The sequence below is a fragment of the Corythoichthys intestinalis genome, chromosome 22 (genome assembly GCF_030265065.1).
Source record: "Corythoichthys intestinalis isolate RoL2023-P3 chromosome 22, ASM3026506v1, whole genome shotgun sequence".
NCBI classification, from domain to species: domain Eukaryota; kingdom Metazoa; phylum Chordata; class Actinopteri; order Syngnathiformes; family Syngnathidae; genus Corythoichthys; species Corythoichthys intestinalis.
Window position 1 is genome coordinate 9,687,514 of NC_080416.1, and position 25,162 is coordinate 9,712,675.

General features: G+C 39.1%; 2 protein-coding genes across 2 annotated transcripts; one reads left to right on the forward strand and one right to left on the reverse strand.

The window, feature by feature from the left end:
• The first annotated feature begins 216 nt into the window (after positions 1 to 216).
• Positions 217 to 9,807, forward strand: srsf4 (serine and arginine rich splicing factor 4). Its single transcript, XM_057828061.1, has 6 exons — positions 217 to 424; positions 798 to 961; positions 5,346 to 5,455; positions 5,531 to 5,745; positions 5,809 to 5,886; positions 9,042 to 9,807. Exons 1-6 carry the CDS (start codon positions 318 to 320, stop codon positions 9,490 to 9,492), a joined length of 1,125 nt encoding a protein of 374 aa, XP_057684044.1. The 5' UTR covers positions 217 to 317; the 3' UTR covers positions 9,493 to 9,807.
• Positions 9,250 to 24,159, reverse strand: msto1 (misato mitochondrial distribution and morphology regulator 1). Its single transcript, XM_057828060.1, has 14 exons — positions 23,982 to 24,159; positions 23,636 to 23,765; positions 23,484 to 23,553; positions 23,341 to 23,416; positions 20,681 to 20,738; positions 20,467 to 20,617; positions 20,276 to 20,390; positions 18,081 to 18,215; positions 17,852 to 18,004; positions 17,656 to 17,787; positions 17,408 to 17,592; positions 12,498 to 12,602; positions 12,339 to 12,418; positions 9,250 to 12,277 (listed from the first exon to the last, which is right to left on the reverse strand). The coding sequence occupies exons 1-14, from the start codon at positions 24,063 to 24,065 to the stop codon at positions 12,030 to 12,032; spliced, it is 1,722 nt and encodes a 573-aa protein (XP_057684043.1). The 5' UTR covers positions 24,066 to 24,159; the 3' UTR covers positions 9,250 to 12,029.
• Positions 24,160 to 25,162: the final 1,003 nt, after the last annotated feature.

Genomic DNA, 25,162 nt, shown 5'->3' on the forward strand with positions numbered 1-25,162 from the left:
AGTCAGTTTTAAATAATTGATGATTCAATATTAGTGTTTTAAGTAAAATTGAAGAAAACGAAAAGTAAGTTTTTCTTATCATTTTTATTTTAATCGATTTTTTTATACAAAACACAAGAGCCGACGTACACTATTGTACTGTACTTTCCTAATGTTCCATTCCTTTCCAAAAGATGGCGCTGTGAAAAATACTCTTTTCAAAAAAAACCCGAAGAAGAAAATAACTGTCCATTGTGTAGATAAAACTGCGTTCGTCTTCCCGCATTTCCTGTCGCCTTGACTCCTTTGTCGAATTTTGAACTTCACAATTCGACAAAATGTCGAGGGTGTACATCGGAAGGCTGAGTTATCGGGCCAGGGAGAAGGACGTCGAGAGGTTCTTTAAGAGCTACGGGAAGATACTAGAAGTCGATTTGAAAAACGGGTAACATTTCGGCCGTTTTCTCGATTGTGCCGCTCGTAAGCTAACATACTAGCAAGCTAACATGCTAGCGTAATGGCGTGGGCCTTGTCGGTTTGTACAGGCCTTGATTAACATTTTTGTTTTAATATATTTTAGCTACTAACCCGTTGTTACTTGGCGCATTGTATTTATTTTTTTTAACAGTCCATTGTCCTCCGTACTAATTTAATTTGATTTAGCTTGCTATGCGACCTCACCAACGATAGACGTGGCAATGTCACGACGTGTACGTGCCTGTATGTGTATTTTTACAGGAAAGTCATACTTGTGTTTTATTTGTATATTTTTGCATTTTTATGTTTTTCGAGAAATTATAAATGCTGTTTTTTTGCAGGTACGGTTTCGTTGAATTCGACGACCCGCGCGACGCCGACGACGCGGTTTACGACCTGAACGGGAAGGAGCTTTGTGGGGAGCGAGTGATTGTTGAGCATACAAAAGGACCCCGACGTGATGGAGGTTACAGTGGAGGAGGCGGCGGCGGAGGAGGAGGAAGGAGTAAGTTTATAGACGAAACTGTCTTCGTTTCACATCATTAGAAATATTTATTTACTCCACTTTGAAATTGGTGCTAATTTGTTGGACTTGGTGGCTTTTGTGCGTTCACTTTATGCCGTATCGCACCCTGAAAAAAATGTGTTCACTTATCATCGAGATCACTGTAATGATTTTAGTACTGTATTCATAAATTTGTAGGTTCAGGGTGAATGATCGCCTTCCTGGTGAAAACAATATGTAAATCAATTAATCTACCACCGATATGAGATCATTCATGAGTTGGCAGCTATCCTTGTCGGTGGCACTGAAAGAGTTAATCTGCAACCAATGTGTATTAATCTGTTGCCGATTTGAGATTAACCCAAAATTGTGTTGCGGTTAATCTACAGCCGGATTTGAGATTAATGCTGCCTTCATATGGTGTCGTTAATATGGTAAATACCATTTGTCAAGTCGAAAATTGCACGTGAACGCCCCCTCAAGTGGTATTTTTTGCTGGAGAACTGGAATTTTATTATGATATCCAAGTTTCTGAGGTGGGTGGACCTTTCTTTTCAAAATGGCAGCGTGCGAACAAGAAATTTTGAATGGTAAAGTTTGATGTGTCGTCATTTTGCACTTTTTTACACAGCACAATAATGTAGTGTACAGATTAATAACACCCTTATTTTTTAAACAAGAGTTTGCTGTAATGTTGAGTTACAAAAAATTACAATTTGCATTTTAATGCATTTTCTTGTTGTAGATGTTTTTTAAAAGTATTGCTCACGCAGCAGCCAAAATGAAGTTTGTGTCTTCTGGGAGTTTTTTGGGCTACGACAACAAAAGCCCATGAGCAGGACGTACTCATAATTACCAATTAGCATGTGGTAAGGATCATCTTTCCCAGAGTATGTGAATGCAGCATAATCGAGTCAAACCGCAATTAATCTACGATTTGAGTAGGGGTGTACCATTTTAGGCACCCCACGATTCGATTACGATTCAGGGTGCTACGATTCGATTCTTGGAACGATGATCACGGTATTGACGATTATTGATGCATCATACATTACTAATTGATAAAGTAGCCAAACAAATTTATGTCCATTATTTATTCAAAATATCCTAATGATTCAACAGGAACGATGGAAACATGCCCATACAACAAAAAGCTGCCCTTAAGCTGCTTTTTTATTTATATTTTTACCAGAAAGTACAAAGCAACCATTGTAAAGGCTACTTATTTCTCTCAACAATACAATTTACACAGGTGGAATGAATTTCATTTTCTGGAAACAAAGTGTCTTTAGATATAATACTTTTTTAAAATATACTTTGTTTTCACATATTTCTGTACTATTTCGCATGTTTGTAGTGTTAATGCTGTACTTAATCATGATTTTACACGTTCGGCATATGAAATACACGTTAGCGGATTAGCTAATTAGCTTAGCGCTCGGTGCTAACTGCTAACATCTAAAAACAACAATAAAGGCTAAACGGTACAAGAGAGTTCGTGTACTCACCCATTTTAGACGCACACAGGTCTTAGCAACACACTCAGGACATTTTTCAATTGACATGACTTGCAGTGAACTATCTCTCGTCCCCTCTCGCTCTAAAAAAATAACGTGCGCGCAGAAGCGCGTCCCTGCCTGTCTCATACACAAATTTATTGTCCAGTCTTTTGAAAAGAAGTAAATCTCTTGCTCAGTAACGGGAAGCATTCATCATAATGTTGTGCGTGCGTCCATTAAAGGTGTCCGGGCGGCAGACGTGTCTTGAATTTTGTTCCGCTACGAGCGGCTGTCTTAAAAGTTATGAGGAAAATTATCGTTTTTGAACATTTATGAATCGTAATCGAAGCGTCACGTGTCGAATCGCGATGCATCTAATAATCGATTTTTTTGGAAGTCACTTAGATTTGAGTAGGGCCGCAGCTATCGATTTATTTTAGTAGTCGATTTATCGATGAACTAGTTGGTTTGAATAATCGAGTAATCGAACATAAAAAGTGAAAATAACTCAGCCTCAAACGGTATAAAAAATACATAAATGAGGATCCAAGTACAACAAAAGAACAATTGGCTTACTTAACAAAAGTCCACAAATGTTTTTTTTAATGCTGTTAACAAAGGGTTCAAAAACGTATTCCCACAAAAAAAAAAACAGCCTTAAATATACCTATAAATTCCGAATGCATGAAAAAAAATTACCTCACACAAAAACAAAGCTTATGTTGGTCTTAACCGGGAGCAGCTGGATTCAGTCATGTGAAATTAGTTATATCATATTTACTGTTGCCACTAGAGGGCAGTGTATCCGCCCAAATCAATAAAACTAAATGCAAACACTTTCAAAATGAACTAGGGTTGTTCCGATGATGTATTTTTGCTCCCGATCCGATCCCGATTGTTTTAGTTTGAGTATCTGCCGATCCCAATATTTCCCGATCGATTGCTTTTTTTTTTTTTTTTTTTTTTTTTTTGCTCCCGATTCAATTCCAATCATTCCCAGATAATTTTTCCCGATCATATACATTTTGGCAATGCATTAAGAAAAAAATGAATAAAACTCGGACGAATATATACATTCAACATACAGTACATAAGTACTGTATTTGTTTATTATGACAATAAATCCTCAACATGGCATTTACATTATTAACATTCTTTCTGTGAGAGGATCCACGGATAGAAAGACTTGTAATTCTTAAAGGATAAATGTGACTTTGTATATTGTGACTAAATATTGCCATCTAGTGTATTTGTTGAGCTTTCAGTAAATTATGCTGTAGCCATTTAACTGTTCTGCCCAAATGCATGATGGGAAGTGCACCCATGACTGTGCGTAGTGGTACCAATTGATATATCTTCTATGCGTTGGGAAATAACATAGGGTATTGAGAAAAAGATCAATTACAACCTTTCTTCCCCACATTGCTTCCCACGATATTTCTAATCATAGGAGAGGGATTGTAAGGCTTTAGCCAATTAAAAAGAGGCTCCAAAGGCTGCCAAAATTCACTCTTCTCCTTTTACGCTGCCTTTTAGCTCTATATATAGGTAAAACGGCGCCATTACAGATTTAACGCTACAATTCGTGAGTGGGTTGTGCAGCGCTTGCGTTCAATATTTTAATGTGATAAATTTAAAAAAAAAAATTTTTTTTAATTACCGCCGTTAACGGGATAAATTTGATAACCCTACCTTAAGCCTAAACTAAAGACTGGATGAGTGTAACATATTATGTCTGTAACATTAAATATAATTAGAAAACGATTTAATAAAAAAAAAATATATATATATATATTTTTTTTTAAAAAGGCATGTCCGATATTTTTTTGCCGATTCAGATACTTTGAAAATGACGTGATCGGACCCGATCGATCTGGATGCCGTCGATCGACATCTCTAAAATGAACCATAACAATGTCACTTTAAACAAACGACTACTCGAAGCAGCAAAATTTAATTTGAATCTTTTTTTAATCGACTTACTGGAGTTAATCGATTAATGGTTGCAGCACTAGATTTGCGATTAATTCACTTATTATAAAATCGATCTGGGATTAACTTCATTGGCTGCCATTGTCAATGGCACGGAAAGTTAACTGTAAATTACTTATTGTGCAGCTCGACTTGCAAATGAACCAAATGCGCGACGAAATTTCCCGAGGCGTTCAAACGCACCGAAGCCACCAACGACTAGTCGAATGAAACCATGTAGCAATTTCCGAAAAAAAAAGTAGTTGAAAGAGGAAACTATTTGAGAACTGTAAACTGAATATTGTTGTGACTGTTTTTTCACATTCTACTAAAGTTGATTTGTCAATGTTAAAGGTAAAGATTTAACAAAGAACCTCAATGTTTCAATTGAAAGAGTCCATTGGCGACTGCCCGCCCTATTGCTGGCCATGGTGTCCCCCCTTTCCAAGAGTGTGGTTTGACCATTCTGGGCCCCTGGGCAGACCAAAAAAGGGAGCCATTGTGAATGAAGACCGCTATTGCCATTAGGCCCAGCCCAGGCCGGGTGGTGAGGATGCCATGGGGGTTTTAGGAACAGATGTGGGTGCAGCCTCAAAAAAAAGAATATTTCTTCTTCTAACTCTCAGTTCTGTTTTTAGGCTAGCTTACAAGCCGGAACTGATCACATTGATCTAGATTTTAAATATTTTCTTAACTTTATTGACGTTTACTTTTTCATGTAAAGACAAACGTAGTTTAATTTATCAGTTTTTATTGAATGTACATGCATAGCTTTGCTTTTGTTTTGCTTAAATTTAAAATTTCCCAGTGTTTTATTATCTAAAGAGTGGCTTTAAAATTTAGAATCAGGATGATAAGACTATCGGTGTTGTGGCGCGGTCCTTATTTTGGTTTTATCCTTGTTACCCTATAAGGTGGTTACGGAGGACGTTGGGGCCGAGACCGCTATGGTCCACCTATTAGGACGGACTACCGGCTCATTGTCGAGAATCTGTCGAGCCGATGTAGCTGGCAGGACTTGAAGGTACGTTTTTATTATCTAGAACCTGACTTCAACATCTAAACGTGCTATGTTTTGAATATTTTTTTTTTTTTTTAGGATTACATGAGGCAAGCAGGCGAAGTGACTTACGCCGACACCCACAAGGGCCGTAAGAATGAGGGCGTGATCGAGTTCAGGCTCTACGCCGACATGAAGCGGGCTCTTGAGAAGCTGGACGGAACAGAGGTCAACGGCAGAAAGATCCGGCTGATCGAAGACCGCCCTGGCGCCAAACGCCGACGCTCTTATTCGCGCAGCCGAAGCCGATCTAGGTAGGAAAGCGCCGCGTGGCGAAGGGAGCGTTCGTCGCCTACTTACGCGTTCCGCTGACGTAGGTCCCGCTCCAGGAGCCGCAGATCCCGCAAGAGCCGAAGCCGCAGCGAAAGCAGCAGCCGAAGCCGCTCCCGGTCCAGGTCAGATGTCCGCTAGCAATGTTGCTCTGATCTTAAAGTGTCAAATTTGTATTTTTTGGGGGGCGGGACTAGAAATCAAACCATATATTAATTGCATATTTAGTTGACAAATTACTCTGTCGAATAGACTAGTGATGGAAATTCATTCCATTTTGACTGTCAGCATTAGAATCTATAGATTAATCGCAAAAAACTGGTATGGTTGGCATTGTTTGATCATGTTTCACTGCCATCGACGGTGCTAGACGTCAAATCCAATTTGACTGGGACACTCCCAGACAAAATGGATTGGACATTTAGCGCAGCCAATAAGCTAACAGACTATTCTAGTGGAAGATTTTGACATTGTCTTGCCCTGTCGTGGCAACAAACATCATCATTATGGCCATAAAAGCTATGTAGTGCATAACAAACTCGCCTAGCAACTTGCTATCATAGCACCTTTGCTGTAGCAAACTGTGGCTATACTATCAAACCATTCATCGTTGGCCTAGAATGTTTCTTCAGTCGTTGTGTTTTGCTTCTGTGATGGCACCAAACATCAAATGGAGCCTATTTCGGCGTTAAAATTGATCGAACGTGAATAGCAACTTGCTAGCATAGCAACTTCGCTGTAGCAAATTGTAGATATACGATCAAACTAGTGCTGCAACGATTAATCGATTAACTCGAGTACTCGATTAGAAAAAAAGATTCGAATTAAATTTTGCTGTTTCGAGTATTCGTTTAATTAGTAGTGGTTTATTTTGAAAGTGTGCATTTAGTTTTATTGATTTGGGTGGAAACACTGCCCTCTGCCTCATTTCACATGGCTGAATCCAATTACCTGGTCTTTCCTTTGGAAAGATCAGGTAGTGTGATTCTACAACTTTAGCCTCCCTCTGTTATTCTGTTTTTTTTTTTTTTTTTTTGAATGGGAATCCTTTGGCACGCTGCGCAGCCCGAACCGCTTGACTGATCGGCACCATTTAAGTACCGACACGTCCGGAATTTTTTCAAAGTCCCCGAAAAATTTTCCGTTTGCCCGTAAACGGCAATTTTCCGGAAAAAAAAAAGCTATTTTCAAAATATATATAGTCCTACAATTTTTTACCAAATTACATAATTTAGGTATCAAAAATTCCGGGACAGTGAGGGGCATAAAAGTTGGATACAGAATTTGGAAAAAATTTACGGTTCCCCAGAAATTTGACAAAAACTTGCCCATTCATTTTTAATGAGAAAAAAAAAGTTTCAAAATGTATCTAGTCCTACAATTTTTCACCAAATCACACAATTTGGGCATCAAAAATTCCAGGACGTGGAATAAAGGTTATTAACACAATTTGGAAAAAATATACGGTTCCCCGGAAATTTGCCAAAAAACTGCCCATTCATTTTTAATGGGAAAAAAAGACAAGTTTCAAATTGTTACTAGTCCGGCAATTTTTGACGAAAACACACAAGATGGGCGTCAAAAATTCCGGGACTGCGAGGGGCATAAAAGTGACAGAGAATTTTTTTTTTTATAAAATGTACGGTTTCCCGGCAATTTGCCAAAAACTGGCCCCTTCATTTTTAATGGGAAACAAAGAAAAGTTTCAAAATATTTCTAGTCCTTAAATTTTTGACCAAATCACACAATTTGGGCATCAAAAATTCCGTGACGGTGAGGGGCATAAAAGTTGTATACAGAATTTTGATAAAAATTACAGTCCCCCGGAAATTTGCCAAAAACTGTCCCATTCATTTCTAATGAGAACATTTCCCATTCACTTACAATGGGATTTCCAATTGAATTTTTTACATTGCATTGATGCCATTGACGGCCATGCATGTTGAATCTATTGATGCCAATGTACTTGGATTCAATTGACTTTATGGATGTCGATGCCATTGACGGCCATGGACGTCCAAAATGTTTTCCATTAATTTTCAATGGGGGAAAAAAACTAAATTTCCCCAAATCAACAGATAATGACCAGATATCAATAGGACCTGTCCCCCAAACATCCCTGACTCCATTGAGGCTTATAGGGGGTGCTGCCATTGACGTCCATGGACGTCCAAATTTTTTCCCCATTCATTTTCAATGGGAAATGGGTTTTTTTCCCCACAATCAACAGAAAATGACCAGATATCAATAGGACGTGTCCCCCAAACTTCTCCAATTCCATTGACACTTATGAAGGGTGCCGCCATTGACGGGCATGGACATCCAAATTTCCCATTCATTTTCTAATGGCATTTCAGCATGTTTTTACTTTTTATTGATGCCAATGTACTTGGATTTCATTGAAGCCTATGTAAGTTGATACCATTGACGTCCATGGGCGTCCTAATTTTTTCCCATTCATTTTCAATGGGAACATTTTTTCCCCCCAAATCAACAGAAGATGACGAGATATCAATAGGACGTGTCCCCTAAATGTCCCCGATTGCATTGCCGCTTATGGAGGGTGATGCCATTGACGTCCATGGACGTCCAAACTTCCCATTCATTTCCAATGGCATTTCTTCATGTTTGTTCATTCTATTGATGCCATTGATTTTTTTCCCCCCCAAATCAACAGAAAATGACTAGATATCAATAGGACGTGTCCCCCAAACTTCCCCAATTCTATTGACTGTTATTAAGGGTGCGGCCATGGACGTCCAAATTTCCCATTCATTTCTAATGGGATTTAATTTGTTTAATGCCACTGATAGGCATGTTTGTCCATTCTATTGATAGCCTTGGGCGGGGCTACGATCTGTATAGCGACACAGGAAAGACGAGGTGTAATTTCTCCAGAAATTGCAGTTTCTAGTGTATGAACAAACCCTTACCTCAAACTTTCACTGTGGATTTCAATGAGTATAAATAATCAGTTAATCTATGGATTCTAACAACAAAATGGATTGGACGTTTAGCACCGCTAATGGCAAAAATCCATGTTTATTGGCAGGAAATGAGTTATTGATAATAACGATTGCTGATAACCTGTCAAGCAATTGAATGTTTTGATTAGTTTTGCAAATCTCCCAGTCAAAATGGGTAAGGATTAGAATCCAGATTAATCGCACGTTTAACAGGGGAATCTATCTCAGGCAAAAAAAAAAAAAAAAAAGGATTTATAGTCCCGATAACACTGTACATATTCTTAATTTGGTGTCAAATTTGACTTTGTCTACAGGCCGGCTTCCCGATCCCGCAGTCACTCGACCAGCAAGAAAAATAAAGGAAAGAGCAAGAAGGAAGAGGACCGCAGCAACGGCGACCAGAAAGAAAAAGACCAGAGCAGGAGTCGCAGCCCTAAAAGCAAGAAGCCCAAGAAAGACGGAAAAAAGAGCAAAAACGAAGAGTCGAGGTCCAGGTCAAGATCCCGGTCTCGCTCCCGTTCGGTCTCCAGGAAGTCAGTCTCAAAGGGTCGCGACCCGCCCAAGAGCGACGACGAGGCGGGCGAACAAGAGCGAGGGTCTCGCTCCTGCTCGCCAGTCGACTCCAAAGCCAGAGCCGGGTCCAAATCAAAGTCCAAATCCAAGTCTCGTTCGCCTTCCCCCGTCAAAGACCGCTCGCGATCCGCTTCTCGTTCGGTTTCTCGCTCCAAATCCCGTTCCCAGTCTCGCTCTCGTTCTCGCTCGTAGTTAAGATTTTTTTGCGACTGTTTGTCATGCCTCATAGTGTCTGTACCCTCCCCACCCATATTTTTTTTTATAAATAGCTGTACAACCCAGATGCTTGCTCTTGATGTTTTATGCACATTTACTTTTACATTTTTCTCCTTCACGTAGACCCTGGGAAAAAAAAACTGAGGCTTTTTGTTCAAATTGCAGTCCTAAGTTTTAGTCCTTTTTGTCATCAAATATAAAAAAATGTATTTCTTTGCTTGGTTGAAATCTGTGTACGTTTCCTCTTTTATGAAAACGGTAACATTTCAAAATAAAAATGCGCCTCTTGAATGGGTTTGTGGTCTGTTTAAATTTTTCGGACTTTGACGTTGGATGCAGATTAAAAGCAATCGTATCACCGTGAAAGTGCCGTATTTATACATTAATTTCTTGAGGTGGGTAGCCAAAGAGCCATGTAGCCAAAAAATTTCCTCAAGCAAGAGTCTCAATACTTTTAAATGGTATTTTTTTTCTCAGCACATTAGGTATATTTTTTTAAATGAACTATTATACTGTACTACAGTAATACCTTATTACATGACTGAATTTGATTATATTTTTGGCCAAATATAAACTAGAAAAATGAATTACACATCCAAGGAGCAAGCGTGCCCTCTAGTGGAGAAAAAAACATTTGAATTGAAAACTAGTATCAATCTCAAATGCTGCCAAAATAAAAACTGGGAGAAAGATTCAAAAACGCGCTTTTGAGTAATTTTTTACAGCACTTTTAAAACAACCACAATTCCATTATACTAATCAGAGTTAATGTTTTTCTCCACTAGATGCCGCTCATGCTCTTGGTACTATTGCGTCTGGTCTGAATTCGATGATTTTTTTGTGTCATATTTGGACTAATATGATCATGTTATCGTACAGTATAAGTTTGTATGGATAAAGTTGTGCTGGGAATGTTTTTTTTTTTTTTTTACCATTATAAAAAAAATCACATTGTAAGCAGTTACGTTATTTATTATTCTTTTCATTTAATATTTTTTTGTTACTTGTACTTGTGTGAAATTTTGGACGTCAACTTTTACTTGAGTAATATTTGGAAGTAACGCTATGCTACCCACCTCTGCTCACTGGCGAAACTAGTAGAGCTGCTGTCGGCATCTCTGGCAAAAATATTGTCAAATCTAGAGCTGTAACGATTAATCGATTAACTCGAGTAATTGAATTAGAAAAAAGCTTCGAATCAAATTTTGCTGCTTCGAGTATTCGTTTAATTAGAGTGGCATTAAAATGGTGTGTTTTGAAAGTGCTAGCATTTAGTTTAATTGATTTGGGTGGATACACTGGCCTCTAGTGGAAACGGTGCATATGACATCACTCATTTAACATGGCTGAATTCAGCTGCTCCCTGTTAAGAACAACGTAAGCCAAATTTTTTTTTAAAATAGGTATATTTAGCGTTTTTTTGTGGGAACACGTGTTTGAACGATTTAAGAGTATTGAAGAAAAAAAAAAGCATTTTATAGCATTTAAGCTAGCAGACTTGCTATGCAAGTTAGCCAATTGTTCTTTTGTTGTCCTTAGATCCTCATTTATTTAATTTTTAATACAGTTCGAGTCTAAGATCAGGTATTTTAATTTGTTTTTAAATGAAAATGCAATCCTGCATAGTTAAAAAACACTCGGAAATTTTATTGCGTTCGCATTTAATGCCCTTTTGAAAGTGCAAGCCTTTGTTTTACATCTCCTAAAATTTATTCTGCAACCCATTAAATGTTCCTAATCCGATGACTCGATTATTCGAACTAACTAGTTGATAAGATTCATCGACTACTAAAATAAATGCTAGCTGCAGACCTAGTCAGATCTAATATGTAGAATAAAGAGGGGAAAATGTAACGACTATTGTAGGCTAAAGTAGCGGAGTACATTACGTACATTTTTCTCAAAAACCTAAGTAAACGTAACGGAGTAAATGTAACGCGTTACTACTTCTGTTCATTTCTTACGATGCTATTTTAAAAAGTTAGCATGCTAAAATGAGTAAAAACTTTCCATTTGAAACTGACCAAACTGGGGATGGTGTGGCTCAGTGGTGGAGTAGATGTCCCCCAACCCAGAGGTTGTGGGTTCGATGCTCCACCCTGATGAACTCGCCTAAGTATCCTTGAGGAAGATACTGAACCCCGCATTGCTCCTGGTGCTGTGTCATCAGTAGGTAGATGGCAATGTAGTGTAAAGCGCTTTGAGCACCTTGAGAGGTAGAAAAGCGCTATACAAGTATAACACCATTTACCAAACTAATAAAAATGAAACTTTAAGGTTTATTATAAAGAATCATGATCCATCCCACCTCTTTACAGTATTTTATGCTGACCGAGACCTTTAAAACTTCATAATTCATGCTAGTCAGGTTCTGTTTTGAACTCGTCCCTTGTGCAAAAAAGCTTCGGCACTGTTAGTTAGCAAGATGGCGAACTAAACTGTCCCCACTTCGTGGTTCTTCAGTGCGTTAGCATGATAGTAAACAAGAAAAGTCCACCTAAATTTGAGTCGCGTCAATCCTCGTCATCCTCTTCAGAAGACGATCTCGTCATCCCGCCGCTGTCGTCCCGGTACTTCCGAGCCAACTGCCGCAATTGCTCCAAAGCCTCGATGTAGTCTGCCATTTCGGGGCCCTGGGAAAGAAAACTGGGCGCCAGGCGGCGGATGTCCAACGCGCTAACGCTACGGTGCAACTCGGACAGCCACGGGTCCATAGCGGGTCCGGATTGGAGGGACGTGATGACTGGTGGGGTCATTGGAGCTTAAAAAAACCCCCAAAGGATTATGGGTCTGCATTGAGAGAAGCAGCAGAAACAACTAACCTTGATCAGCGAGGAATGGACTAAATATTTGAGGGAACGGTGGCGTCACTTTACTGGGACTGGACACCAACTGCACAGCCCTAAAAGAAGGAAAAACAAGGTTTTCTTATTGAGAAAACTTTGTTCGCAAAAAAATTTGCGTCGAAATTTTAGCCTTACAAAGGAGCTGTAGGATAGAATGACGTCACATAAGCTGCTAGCACGTCTTCTCCGGAGTGAAGGTTGTAAAGAGGCGATGGCATTTCTGTTTCTTGAGCAACAGAACTAACAAAGAAAAAGCATTTGAGCAACAGAACTAACAAAGAAAAAGCATTTTTAACTTAAAAGTTCTACGCTAGATCATTGACTTCATAACCTATTGACATGATACAGGAAACGGGCCGAATTTTAGGGGGCCTATTTTCAAAAACTTCAAATTCAAATATTTTCAAAACCAAAGCTGCTACCGACCTAAAACTAAAACAGGTGCCTACCTTAGCCATATGTGAGTCTCCATGAGTACGGCATCAAAAAAATTCAAAGTCGTTCCCTTATAAAATCCCGATTATTTATTTTTTATATACAGTATACCACAAAAGTGAGTACACCCCACGCAGTATATCTTTTCATGGGACAACACTGACAAAATGACACTTTGACACAATGAAAAGCAGTGTGCAGCTTATATAACGCAGTTAATTTATTTTCCTCTCAAAATAACGCAAAATATAGCTATTTATATCTGAACCCCTGGCAACAAAAGTGAGTACACCCCTTAGTGAAAGTCTTCAATGTTAACATACTGTGGGGCAAATAAGTATTTAGTCAACCACCAATTGTGCAAGTTCTCCTACTTGAAAAGATTAGAGGGCTGTAATTGATGATCCCAAACACACAGCCAGGGCAACAAAGGAGTGGCTTCGTAAGAAGCATTTCAAGGTCCTGAAGTGGCCTAGCCAGTCTCCAGATCTCAACCCCATAGAAAATCTGTGGAGGGAGTTGAAAGCCTGTGTTGGCCAACAACAGCCCTAAATCTCTGCTCTAGCGGAGATCTGCATGGAGGAATGGGCCAAAATACCAGCAACAGTGTGTGAAAAGCTTGTGAAGAGTTACAGAAAACGTTTGGCCTCCGTTATTGCCAACAAAGGGTACATAACAAAGTATTAAGATGAACTTTTGGTTCTCATGTTTGAGGTTTACCCATGTTGACAATTACAAGCCTCTCCAATATTTTCAAGTGGGAGAACTTGCACAATTAGTGGTTGACTAAATACTCATTTGCCAACTGTCAATATTTTGTGTGGCCAACACTATTATCCAGAACTGCCTTTACTCTCCTGGGCATGGAGTTGACCAGAGCTTCACAGGTTGTCACTGGAATACTCTTCCACTCCTCCATGACGACATTGCGGAGCTGCCGGATATTTGAGACTTTGCGCACCTCCACCTTCCGCTTGAAGATCCCCCAAAGATGTTCTATTGGGTTCAAGTCTGGAGACATGCCTGGCCAGTCCATCAACTTTACCCTCAGCCTCTTCAGTAAAGCAGTGGTCATCTTGGAGGTGTGTTTGGGGTCATTGTCATGCTGGAACACTGCCCTGCAACCCAGTTTCTGGAGGGAGGGGATCATGCTCTGCTGCAGTATTTCACAGTACATGTTGGAGTTCATGTTTCCCTCAATGGAATGTAACTGTGAGAGCTGCACTACAAATTTGAACACACCTGCTCCCTATGCACACCTGGACCTAGTAACACTAACGAGTCACATGACATTTTGGAGGGAAAATGACAAGCAGTACTCAATTTGGACATTTAGGGATGTAGTTCCTAAGGGGTGTACTCACTTTTGTTGCCAGGGGTTTAGATATTAATGGCTATATTTTGAAAACTCTATTATATAAGCTGCACACAGACTGCTTTTCATTGTGTCAAAGTGTCATTTAGTCATTGTTGTCCCATGAAAAGATATACTTAAATATCTGCAGAAATGCGAGGCGTGTCCTCACTTTTGTAATACACTGTTAGTACAAGACAACTTAAAATGTTTCAGATTTTACACTAGATGCACAAAAAAACACCAAATGCAGAGATAATCACATATATTTTCAGGATCAATAGCAATATTTAACATAACGTATAAGTTTTGACCAAAATAGCAACTTTTTTTTTTTTTTTAATTTACTGCAAGTTTTCAGCAGCTAATAAATCACTCAATTTAACATTAGAAACTTAATACTTGGGGAAAACATGCAGAATCAATTATAAATAATATGTAAATACATTATTAATAAATTCTACATACAGTGCCTTGCAAAAGTATTCGGCCCCCTTGAATCTTGCAACCTTTCCCCACATTTCAGGCTTCAAACATAAAGATATGAAATTTAATTTTTTTGTCAAGAATATACAACAAGTGGGACACAATCGTGAAGTGGAACATTTATTGGATAATTTAAACTTTTTTAACAAATAAAAAACTGAAAAGTGGGGCGTGCAATATTATTCGGCCCCTTTACTTTCAGTGCAGCAAACTCAGTCCAGAAGTTCAGTGAGGATCTCTGAATGATCCAATGTTGTCCCAAATGACCGATGATGATAAATAGAATCCACCTGTGTGTAATCAAGTCTCCGTATAAATGCACCTGCTCTGTGATAGTCTCAGGGTTCTGTTTAAAGTGCAGAGAGCATTATGAAAACCAAGGAACACACCAGGCAGGTCCGAGATACTGTTGTGGAGAAGTTTAAAGCCGGATTTGGATACAAAAAGATTTCCCAAGCTTTAAACATCTCAAGGAGCACTGTGCAAGCCATCATATTGAAATGGAAGGAGCATCAGACCACTGCAAATCTACCAAGACCCGGCCGTCCTTCCGAACTTTCTTCTCAAACAAGGAGAAAACTGATCAGAGATGCAGCCAAGAGGCCCATGATCACTCTGGATGAACTGCAGAGATCTACAGCTGAGGTGGGAGAGTCTGTCCATAGGACAACAATCAGTCGTACACTGCACAAATCTGGCCTTTATGGAAGAGTGGCAAGAAGAAAGCCATTTTTCAAAGATATCCATAAAAACTCTCGTTTAAAGTTTGCCACAAGCCACCTGGGAGACACACCAAACATGTGGAAGAAGGTGCTCTGGTCAGATGAAACCAAAATTGAACTTTTTGGCCACAATGCAAAACGATATGTTGGGCGTAAAAGCAACACAGCTCATCACCCTGAACACACCATCCCCACTGTCAAACATGGTGGTGGCAGCATCATGGTTTGGGCCTGCTTTTCTTCAGCAGGGACAGGGAAGATGGTTAAAATTGACGGGAAGATGGATGCAGCCAAATACAGGAACATTCTGGAAGAAAACCTGTTGGTATCTGCACAAGACCTGAGACTGGGATGGAGATTTATCTTCCAACAGGACAATGATCCAAAACATAAAGCCAAATCTACAATGGAATGGTTCAAAAATAAACGTATCCAGGTGTTAGAATGGCCAAGTCAAAGTCCAGACCTGAATCCAATCGAGAATCTGTGGAAAGAGCTGAAGACTGCTGTTCACAAACACTCTCCATCCAACCTCACTGAGCTGAGCTGTTTTGCAAGGAAGAATGGGCAAGAATGTCAGTCTCTCGATGTGCAAAACTGACAGAAACATACCCCAAACGACTTGCAGCTGTAACTGGAGCAAAAGGTGGTGCTACAAAGTATTAACCCAAGGGGGCCGAATAATATTGCACGCCCCACTTTTCAGTTTTTTATTTGTTAAAAAAGTTTAAATTATCAAATAAATGTTGTTCTACTTCACGATTGTGTCCCACTTGTTGTTGATTCTTGACAAAAAATTAAAATTTTATATCTTTATGTTTGAAGCCTGAAATGTGACGAAAGGTTGCAAGGTTCAAGGGGGCCGAATACTTTTGCAAGGCACTGTACAATCCCAACTTATTATAGAATAGAATAGCCCTTTATTATCGTTATGCACTATATACTGTTAGCGAATAAGGCTAGCGGCCACCTGGCGTAAAAAGAGCTTTTCTGGCGAAAATTCTTGTAAATAAATGCTTAAATCCCTGAATTCATCATAGAATTGGACGTAAAACAGTTTCGATTCTTGGTTAAAAACAAAGAAACCATGCAGTTAGCGTTTATTTTAAGTATATTGACAAAGTACAATGCTACCAGCGAATGAGGCGATCAGCAGCCTGGTAACAGGAGCTTTTCTGGCAAAAATTCTTGTGAATAAATGCTTAAATCCCTGAATTCATCATATAATTGGACGTAAAACAGTTTCGATTTTTGGTTAAAAGCAAAGAAACCGTGCAGTTAGCGTTTATTTTACATATATTGACGAAATACAATTCTACTATGTTAGCGAATGAGGCTTGCAGCCGCCTGCCATAAAAGGAGCTTTTCTGACAAAAATTCTTGTGAATAAATGCTTAAATCCCTGCATTCTTCATAGATATGTACGAATAACAGTCTCGATTCTTGGTTAAAAGCAAAGAAACCGTGCAGTTAGCGTTTATTTTACATATATTGATGAAATACAATGCTACTATGTTAGCGAATGAGGCTTGCAGCCGCCTGGCGTAAAAGGTGCTTTTCTGGCGAAAATTTTTGTGAATAAATGCTTAAATCCCCGAATTCTTCATAGATATGTACGAATAACAGTCTCGATTCTTGGTTAAAAGCAAAGAAACCGTGCAGTTAGCGTTTATTTTACGTATATTGACGAAGTACCATGCCACTATGTTAGCGAATGAGGCTAGCGACCGCCTGGCGCAAAAAGAGCTTTTATGGCGAAAATTCTTGTGAATAAATGCTTAAATCCCTGAATTCTTTATAGATATGGACGTAAAACAGTCTCGATTCTTGGTTAAAAGTAGACTATGAGGCTAGTCAGTTACGAAAATTAGCGTAGTTAAATCCAATCTTAAGTAAATCCAAGCTTAAATCCGATATGAGCGTGTGCCGTCTTCGGCTATTACTAAATGAAGCTCAGCCCCCTCTGATAAGGCGTCGCGCAAAGAATGACGAAGTGACACGTCAATAGTAATGATGTCTATGGCTAGATTCAACAAAAATATAAATACCTTGTGAGTTTTTGTCCTTCCAAGCCTTTGAGCGTCACCCACTGTCCGTAGCATCGCCCGTCGGTCGCTATGGCGCAAGTTGATAGTGGTTTCCAAGGCAACGAGGTAGCATGAGCGCTAAGGGTATCGGGGAGTGAGTTGCCGGGCAGTATGGGAAACGGGACGGCACCGTAAGCAGTCACCACCTAGAATTATACCGTCTTAAATATTTCACGGCTACAGAGTTTAAAGGCAATTAAATAAGTCACCTTTCTACCCGAGCTAGCTAGCGAGTCGGCTAGCTGCCACATGGGGACGCAGTTATTCCTCAGTCTGTATGGCGCCGTGAGAGTGTCCAGAGCCAAGGACAGGACGGAACTGGAGTGGTACCAAAGTGACGGCTGAAAACGGACAAGCGCGTTGAAATTTGAGCTGTAAAAGTCGCGCCGAGAAAGAAAAACGTACGTCGTAGTTGAGGTAAGGGAAGCTGATAGGAGACGTTGATCGCAGCCCGAGTCCGCTTCGTAGCGTCAGTGGGCAGAAGAAGGAGCTGTGATTGGCCATGTGGACCATCCCTAATGCGCAGTTTAACAGGTGGTAGACGTCCTTAATTGGAGTCTGTTCGGATTCGGAAAAATTATCCGTCGGCATCCTTGATGTTCACTTTGTGTCGTGTGTGCTGATTCAAACTTACTGAATTTGGGTGACTTATGGGCACTGTCCCATATGTGAGGATACCTCGACCGCCGTATGCGTCCTGTAGCATCTCGGTGACCTTTGAACCCAGACCCGCAAAGCCGTCGGCAAGGTCACAAAGCAATTGGAAGCCCTAAAGTAAAGAAATATGTGATTTATTTGTATAAGGCGGAAAACACTCAGGCGACTTGAAGTTCCGCTCTAAGACCCCAAATTTCAAAATTGTCCTATGAGCATGTGTGACACATCACTGGAAAGCTTGAAATCTCTATTTTCTGGGAGAAGAAAAATTTGGAGCAGGAGGGCATTTTTTGACACCTTAAAAGTAGGTCAAATCAGGTAAGTGAAAAATAGACATTCTTGAGATCTTTGAAATTTTCTCACTGAAATAAAGTTTCTCACTTTATTTGATAGTGCATAAGACTGTCATAAGACCAAATGAACCACCATGAAGCTTTGAACTAATTGGCTGCAAGGCTTCAGTGCTTCAAGAAGCTTCATTTGGCCATCACTGCTTCCTCGGAGGAGACATTTAACCTCTGCCACCACCTGCTGTCAACACTGTTGTCGTCCAACATGCCTCCCAGCATTCATTGCAGCGCTACAGATGTAAATAACAATCAAAATTCATGTTCTCTGCTAATTATTTCTTCAGTTACTGTTCCAGCTGTTTCATTAATTGCTAGTTATGGTATATGGTACGATTTTATTTGACAGTGGCGCCATAAGACCATCGTAACTATGACATGACACCGCCATGAGCATCAATGAATGCTTATGGCATATGTCATTTTGTGTCATCTGGTAAATTATCTCACTTTTTAATGGATGTAAAAGATCCGAGCCGGACATAAATGAAGTTAGTGACATAATTTGCCAGATGACGCTTAATGACATCTGCCATAAGCATTCATTAATGCCCATGATAGTGTCTTCTTCTTTTCCTTTTGGCTTGTCATGTCATATCATAAGAATGACAGTCTTATGGCAGTCTTAGATTTTCAGAAAAAGTCATTCAAGTAAAGTGTTACCTATTAACCCAATAAATCAACAAATACTGGATTGGACTATATAAGCCGCAGGATTCAAAATAAGGGAAAAAAGTAGCAGCTTATAGTCCAAAAATTACATGTTTTGGGATAGTTATTTTTTAGATTAAGGGTTATTTTGGGGAACTAAAAGGGTTAATTCTGACTTTCACGGAAATTGGGGTTACATCGCCAACGTAGGAACGGAACTCATTCATAACGCAGGGACTGCCTGTATATCGCAAACCCCCAAAAAGCCCAAAAAGTTTTTTTTTTAGGGCTGTCAAAATTATCGCGTTAACGCGCGGTAATTAATTTTTTTAATTAATCACGTTAAAATATTTGACGCAATTAACGCACATGTCCCGCTCAGACAGTATTCTGCCTTTTGGTAAGTTTTACAGCAAGGCTTTTTGTGCTGTCTAACAGCGAACTCTTGTGGTCGCTTTGCAACATGGTTTATTGTTTTCTTGCCAGTTCAATATGGCTGCATGACGTCTCGGGCTGACGCCTACGATGTAATGTTGTGCTTATATGATCCTTGGACAAGATTTGTCCGTAAGTATGGTTGTTGTAAAGAATGTACATATTATATTAGTAAGCGAAATGTTATATTTTTTGTATGAGACGCTTTTTGTTTATGTTTAGTGAACCTGTATAGCGTGCTAAGCTAACGTTGTTGCTAATGCAATGCTTGTGTACTTTGTTTTTTGTAGTTTTACGACGGTCTAAAGAGGACAATGGTTTGAGGCCATTTTATTAATAAATCAGATGAAAAAGGAAGAAGTCTGATTATTAAGGCGTCGTTCACTAGCTGTCTAGCTTTGGAAAAAGTAGACGCTTCGGAGTGAGGACAGCATAGACAGATTTAAATGACAGTAGAGTGAAATGCCCACTTCAGTCCTTATGTACCGTATGTTGATATATGTATATATCCACCTTGTGTCTTATCTTCCCATTCCAACAATTTATTGTACAGAATATATATATAATTTACAGAAAAATATGGCATATTTTATAGATGGTTTGAATTGCGATTAATTACGATTAATTAATTTTTAAGCTGTAATTAACTCGATTAAAAATTTTAATCGTTTGACAGCCCTAGTTTTTTTCCAATATCATTCAGCCCTATTTCAAGTCTTCGTAAAATTCATAGACAGACCTGAAAGTAGTCGCACTCCTCCACAAAAAAATGCAGTTTATCATCCAGCTCCTCCAGCACTGAACCCTGCAGAAGTGCTTCTCCCTGGCCAAAAGCCTCCAGTCGATCTGCCTCTCTGGTAAGAACAATGACAGAAATCATATTTCAGGTGGCTCAAAAATCAATCATACTGTGAAAGTTGTAGCGCTCACCCGTCATGGTTGTACCGGTGGATCACCGAGATAGTACGCGGGTGCAAGTGGATCCGCAAGAAGTCTGACCAGACTTTGACGCTGCCCTCTAGTCTGTATTTTTTCTGGACTCGAGCGAGCTGATGATTAACGGTGTCTACCCTTAAAGAATCTGCGATTCGGGCGAATGTTTAAGGATCAAAATTGCATCGCGGGTACGTTTTGGCGTACTTACTGTCGCGGTGAGTTCGGGAGCTGGAAGAAAAGTCCGCCTCGGTCAGGATGTCTCCACACTGAAAAGAAAAAAAAACATGGCTGGTTATAAACCCTTTTAAATCAAATGTATTTAGTCACCGGAAATTGACAAGAAATGTCCCAAAATGAACTCGTTGCCTGCCCATAGACATCATCACATCGCTTCATTTAGTAATAGCCAAAGACGGCACACGCTCATGTCGGATTTAAGCTTGGATTTACTTACGATTGGATTTAACTATTGTTGAAATTCGCCTCCCCAGTCAAGCCGCACGGAAACAGCGACAGCCAAAACAAGTGCCGCTCGGCCGATGCTGCCTCGCGTGTGCCAACCGTGAAGGCGGAACTTTGCGCGTTCATCTCTGATGTTAACCCTTTGTACTGACTCCATGTTCCAAAAGTTTGAAAAAGACTCGCCAAAAGCATGTTGACAATTTATTCGTCAACAATGGTCAAAAACAAGGCAAAAACAGACGACAATTCTGGGTCAAAAACAAGGCTACACGTTTCCGAGCAGCAAAAATCTGTCTTATCTCAGTGTCCAATGTTTTTTAAGTCCGTGGGCCGGCCGAAGGTGTGTCCAGGCGTTGCTTTGGGATCATCCCTCTTTGGCCGGTTTCAGGCTGTTTAGGTTCGTGCGTGGATGGGATGTGGTTGCCACAGCGACCGACGCTGGTCTTGACGTCACAAGCGCCTGCTATCAACTTTGTTATACGGGCTGGCACTACTTGTTTTGGGACAAAGCGCGCTGGTCTTTGTTCGTTTGTCGGGAGAACTGATTGCCAGAGTTGGTGCGACAATCTTGCTCGTGACGCACACGCTGGGTTCTGTGATAAGATGGCATTGTGTATCTATTCTGTTTCTTTAAACGATGGTGTGCTATTTATTTTACATTAGGTGTGTTACAGTAGTGCAGTCCTACAGTGAATATGAGAAATGATACTATTCCCTAATTGATTATATTATGTGTGTTCGAGTAATGCAAACAGTTAGACGGTGCCTACGAGAAACGGTACCATTTTTCCTTTTCCCCCTCATGAGCGCCGATAAGGTGATTCACTTTACTGTGTTCAAGGCCACTGAGTGAAGTCTGCCTAAACAATAGTTAAATGAATGTGTTATACAAATGCAAACAATTATATGGTGTGTGCGAGAACGGTACCTTTTCCCTTCACTATGAAAGTTGTACCGCATGCAAACGGGAATGATTGTCTCAGGAGGGATTTTTTCAAAGATTTAAGGTAAATATTATATTTTTCGTACCATGCATGCGGGATTGAAGCATTTATTCGCAGGAATTTTCTTCTTTGTTTTCACATGGAGGCAGATAATTTTTGTAACTGACTAGCCTCATAATTTACTTTTGACTAAGAATCTAGACTGTTTTACGGACATATCTATAAAGAATTCAGGTATTTAAGCATTTATTCACAAGTATTTTCGCCACAAAAGTTCTGTTTACGCCAGGCGGCTGCTAGCCTGATTTGCTAACATAGTAGCATGGTACTTCATCAATATACATAAGATAAACCCTAACTGTACGGTTTCTTTGCTTTTAACCAAGAATCGAGACTGTTTTACGGCCATATCTATAAAGAATTCAGGGATTTAAGCATTTATTCACAAGTATTTTCGCCAGAAAAGCTCCTTTTACGCTAGGCGGCCGCTCGCCTCATTCGCTAACATAGTAGCATGGTATTTTGTCAATATACGTGAAATAAACCCTAACTCTACGATTTCTTTGCTTTTAACCAAGAATCGAGACTGTTTTACGTCCATATCTATTATTTATTCACAAGAATTTTCGCCATAAAAGCTCCTTTTACGCCAGGCGGCCGCTAGCCTCTTTCGCTAACAGTGTATCATGTATAATGATAATAAAGGGAATTCTATAATAAGTTGTGATTGTTTACAGAATTTATTAATTATCTATTTACATATTATTTATGATTGATTCTGCATGTTTTCCTCAAGTATTAAGTTTCTGATGTTAAATTGAGTGATTTATTAGCTGTTAAAAACTTGTAGTAAATAAAAATAAAAAAAATAAGTTGCTATTTTGGTCAAAAACTTATATGATATGTTAAATATTGGTATTTATCCTGAAAATATAGGTGATTATCTCTGCATTTGGTGATTTCTGTGCATCCAGTGTAAAATCTGAGACTTCTATAGCCATTTTAAGTTGTGTTATACTTATATAGAAAATAATTCATCGGGATTTTTTAAGGGAACAACTTTGATTTTTTTGATACCGCAGCTCATGGAGACTCATATATGGCTAAGGTAGGTGCCTGTTTTGGTTTGAGGTCGGTAGCAGCTTAGATTTTTTAAATATTTGAACCTGAAGTTTTTGAAAATAGACCCCCTACGAATCGGCCTCGTTTCCCGTGTCATGTCAATAGGTTATGAAGTCTATGTCCTTGAACTGGCTGCCACTGAAGGCCATAGCGAATGAAATTTTGTTCATCCGCTGCCATCCCTCCCACTTCAAACAGATTAGTCTACTCATGATAAACACCTTCTAATTCACAGCAGAAGAATGAAAATAGCTTGTTTTTCTGCATTGCAGTAGTTCAGCCTCGAGCTAATAAAGTCATGCACTTTCATGATTTTTTTTTTTCAAGCATAAAAACTCACGTCTAACTTCTCCAGATCTTCAAGAAATGAGTTTTTGGGAGGGGGACTCTCTTCATGGATCATCAGGCCTCCATCCCTGTAATTAATAGAATATTTAGATCCGACTATATTTTGAAAAACACTCTGCATCACTTTTTATTTACCAGGTAAGCGTAGACGTGTCTTCGCCGGTATCATACAGACTTCCCTCTTGCCGAAGAGTCTGCAGGCTTCCTTCATAACAAATATAGGATGCGATTTGAATGTTTTTATACATGTAAAAATGATGATTATTAACATATTAAGAGCATGTTACCTTTGAGATCCATGGCAATGAGGCGTGGTGTGTAGGTGATGTTCCCACCAAGAGTTTGGCCTTCACGAAACAAGACGTCACTCTGGAGTTCTCCAGGTGGAATATCAGGGTCGTATGAAAGAGATGCATCCTTCAAAAAAGCCAACATATTTTATGTATTTTGTTTTTTTATTATGAATTTATTTTAAATAGTAGCAAGTATGGATAGCATCAAATTTACAACAGAAAAGTTAAAAGGGATTCTCCCAGTGTTTTCGGAACTTCAAGCATTTAAAATAAATAAAGTTAGCATGACGATTCAGTACATGCAAAGCTAACATTCGCAAGTTAGCACTGCGTTTCTTACCTGTAAATTCCACCAATGGGTGCCCACAAAGTTGGAATAATGTCCCAGCTGAAGCGTGATGACCTCCCTACAAATGTTACTCATTTTCACGGAAAGTAAATATTATAATATGAGAAGAAACGGCTTCATTTTGGAAAGAAGCGACATGTTTGGAAATGACAACACAAAACAAGCCACACGGTACTTTGTTGTAAAACGGCTGCTGATTGGCTGGGAACGAATTTACGGACATATCATTGGATGATGAAATGACGTAATATAGTTTGGTTTCACTGTGCCGTAGACTCACATGTGGTCTTGTTGATTATGGTGAATTTCCGCTATTTTTTAGCTATTTTACACCTTTTTTATTTTTTATTTGTGTTCTTAAAAATACGACATTAATTACAGGACGTTTAAGAGAACCAAACATTGTAGGGCCTTATTGTTAATGTTTTTAATTACGATTTTGTTTTTGTTATTTTAATTCTTGTAATGTTTGTCTGTACGAGTCGCTTTTAAAAGTAGATTTTTGTATTTCAGTTCGGTTTTTCACAGCTACATAAACGTTAAATGAGTAAATAATTTTGATTTTCATTATGGAAATTCATTTACTATGGCTTGGCGACCCCAGAAGGGAAAAGCCGAAAAGAAAAGAAGTACAGCGATCCATCGTTTTTCGCGGTTAATGGGAACCGACCTCCCCTCCGCGAAAATCAAAAATCCGCGTAGTAGAGGCGTAGCTTATTTACATTTTTTTTTTTTTTTGGTGTGTTCAATGTATTCATTACAATTTAACAGATTTAAGATTTAACAGCATTGGAAAGAAATACATATAATGTATGTATAATTTTAAAAAAATAAACAAACAAACAAAAACCTTTTATATGTACATGTATATTTTGATAAATGGTTTTCAAGCACTGCAAATGTAATAATTATAATTGAGGTATATAAAGATTTAAAAAAAAAAAAAAACTGATTTGTACGTGTATATTTGCCTACATCTTAACATCTTAGATAAAATACTGTAATGATTTTTATTTTTGAAATTGAAAAAAATACACAATGTACTGAGTGCGCAAAGTTTGAAGCGCGATGTAACAAGCGATCACTGTAGTAGTTTTGCAAAATGACTCCTTGGAATGTAGTTTAACTTTATTAACAATCACAATTGTAAAGCTAAAATTTTATAAAATTAA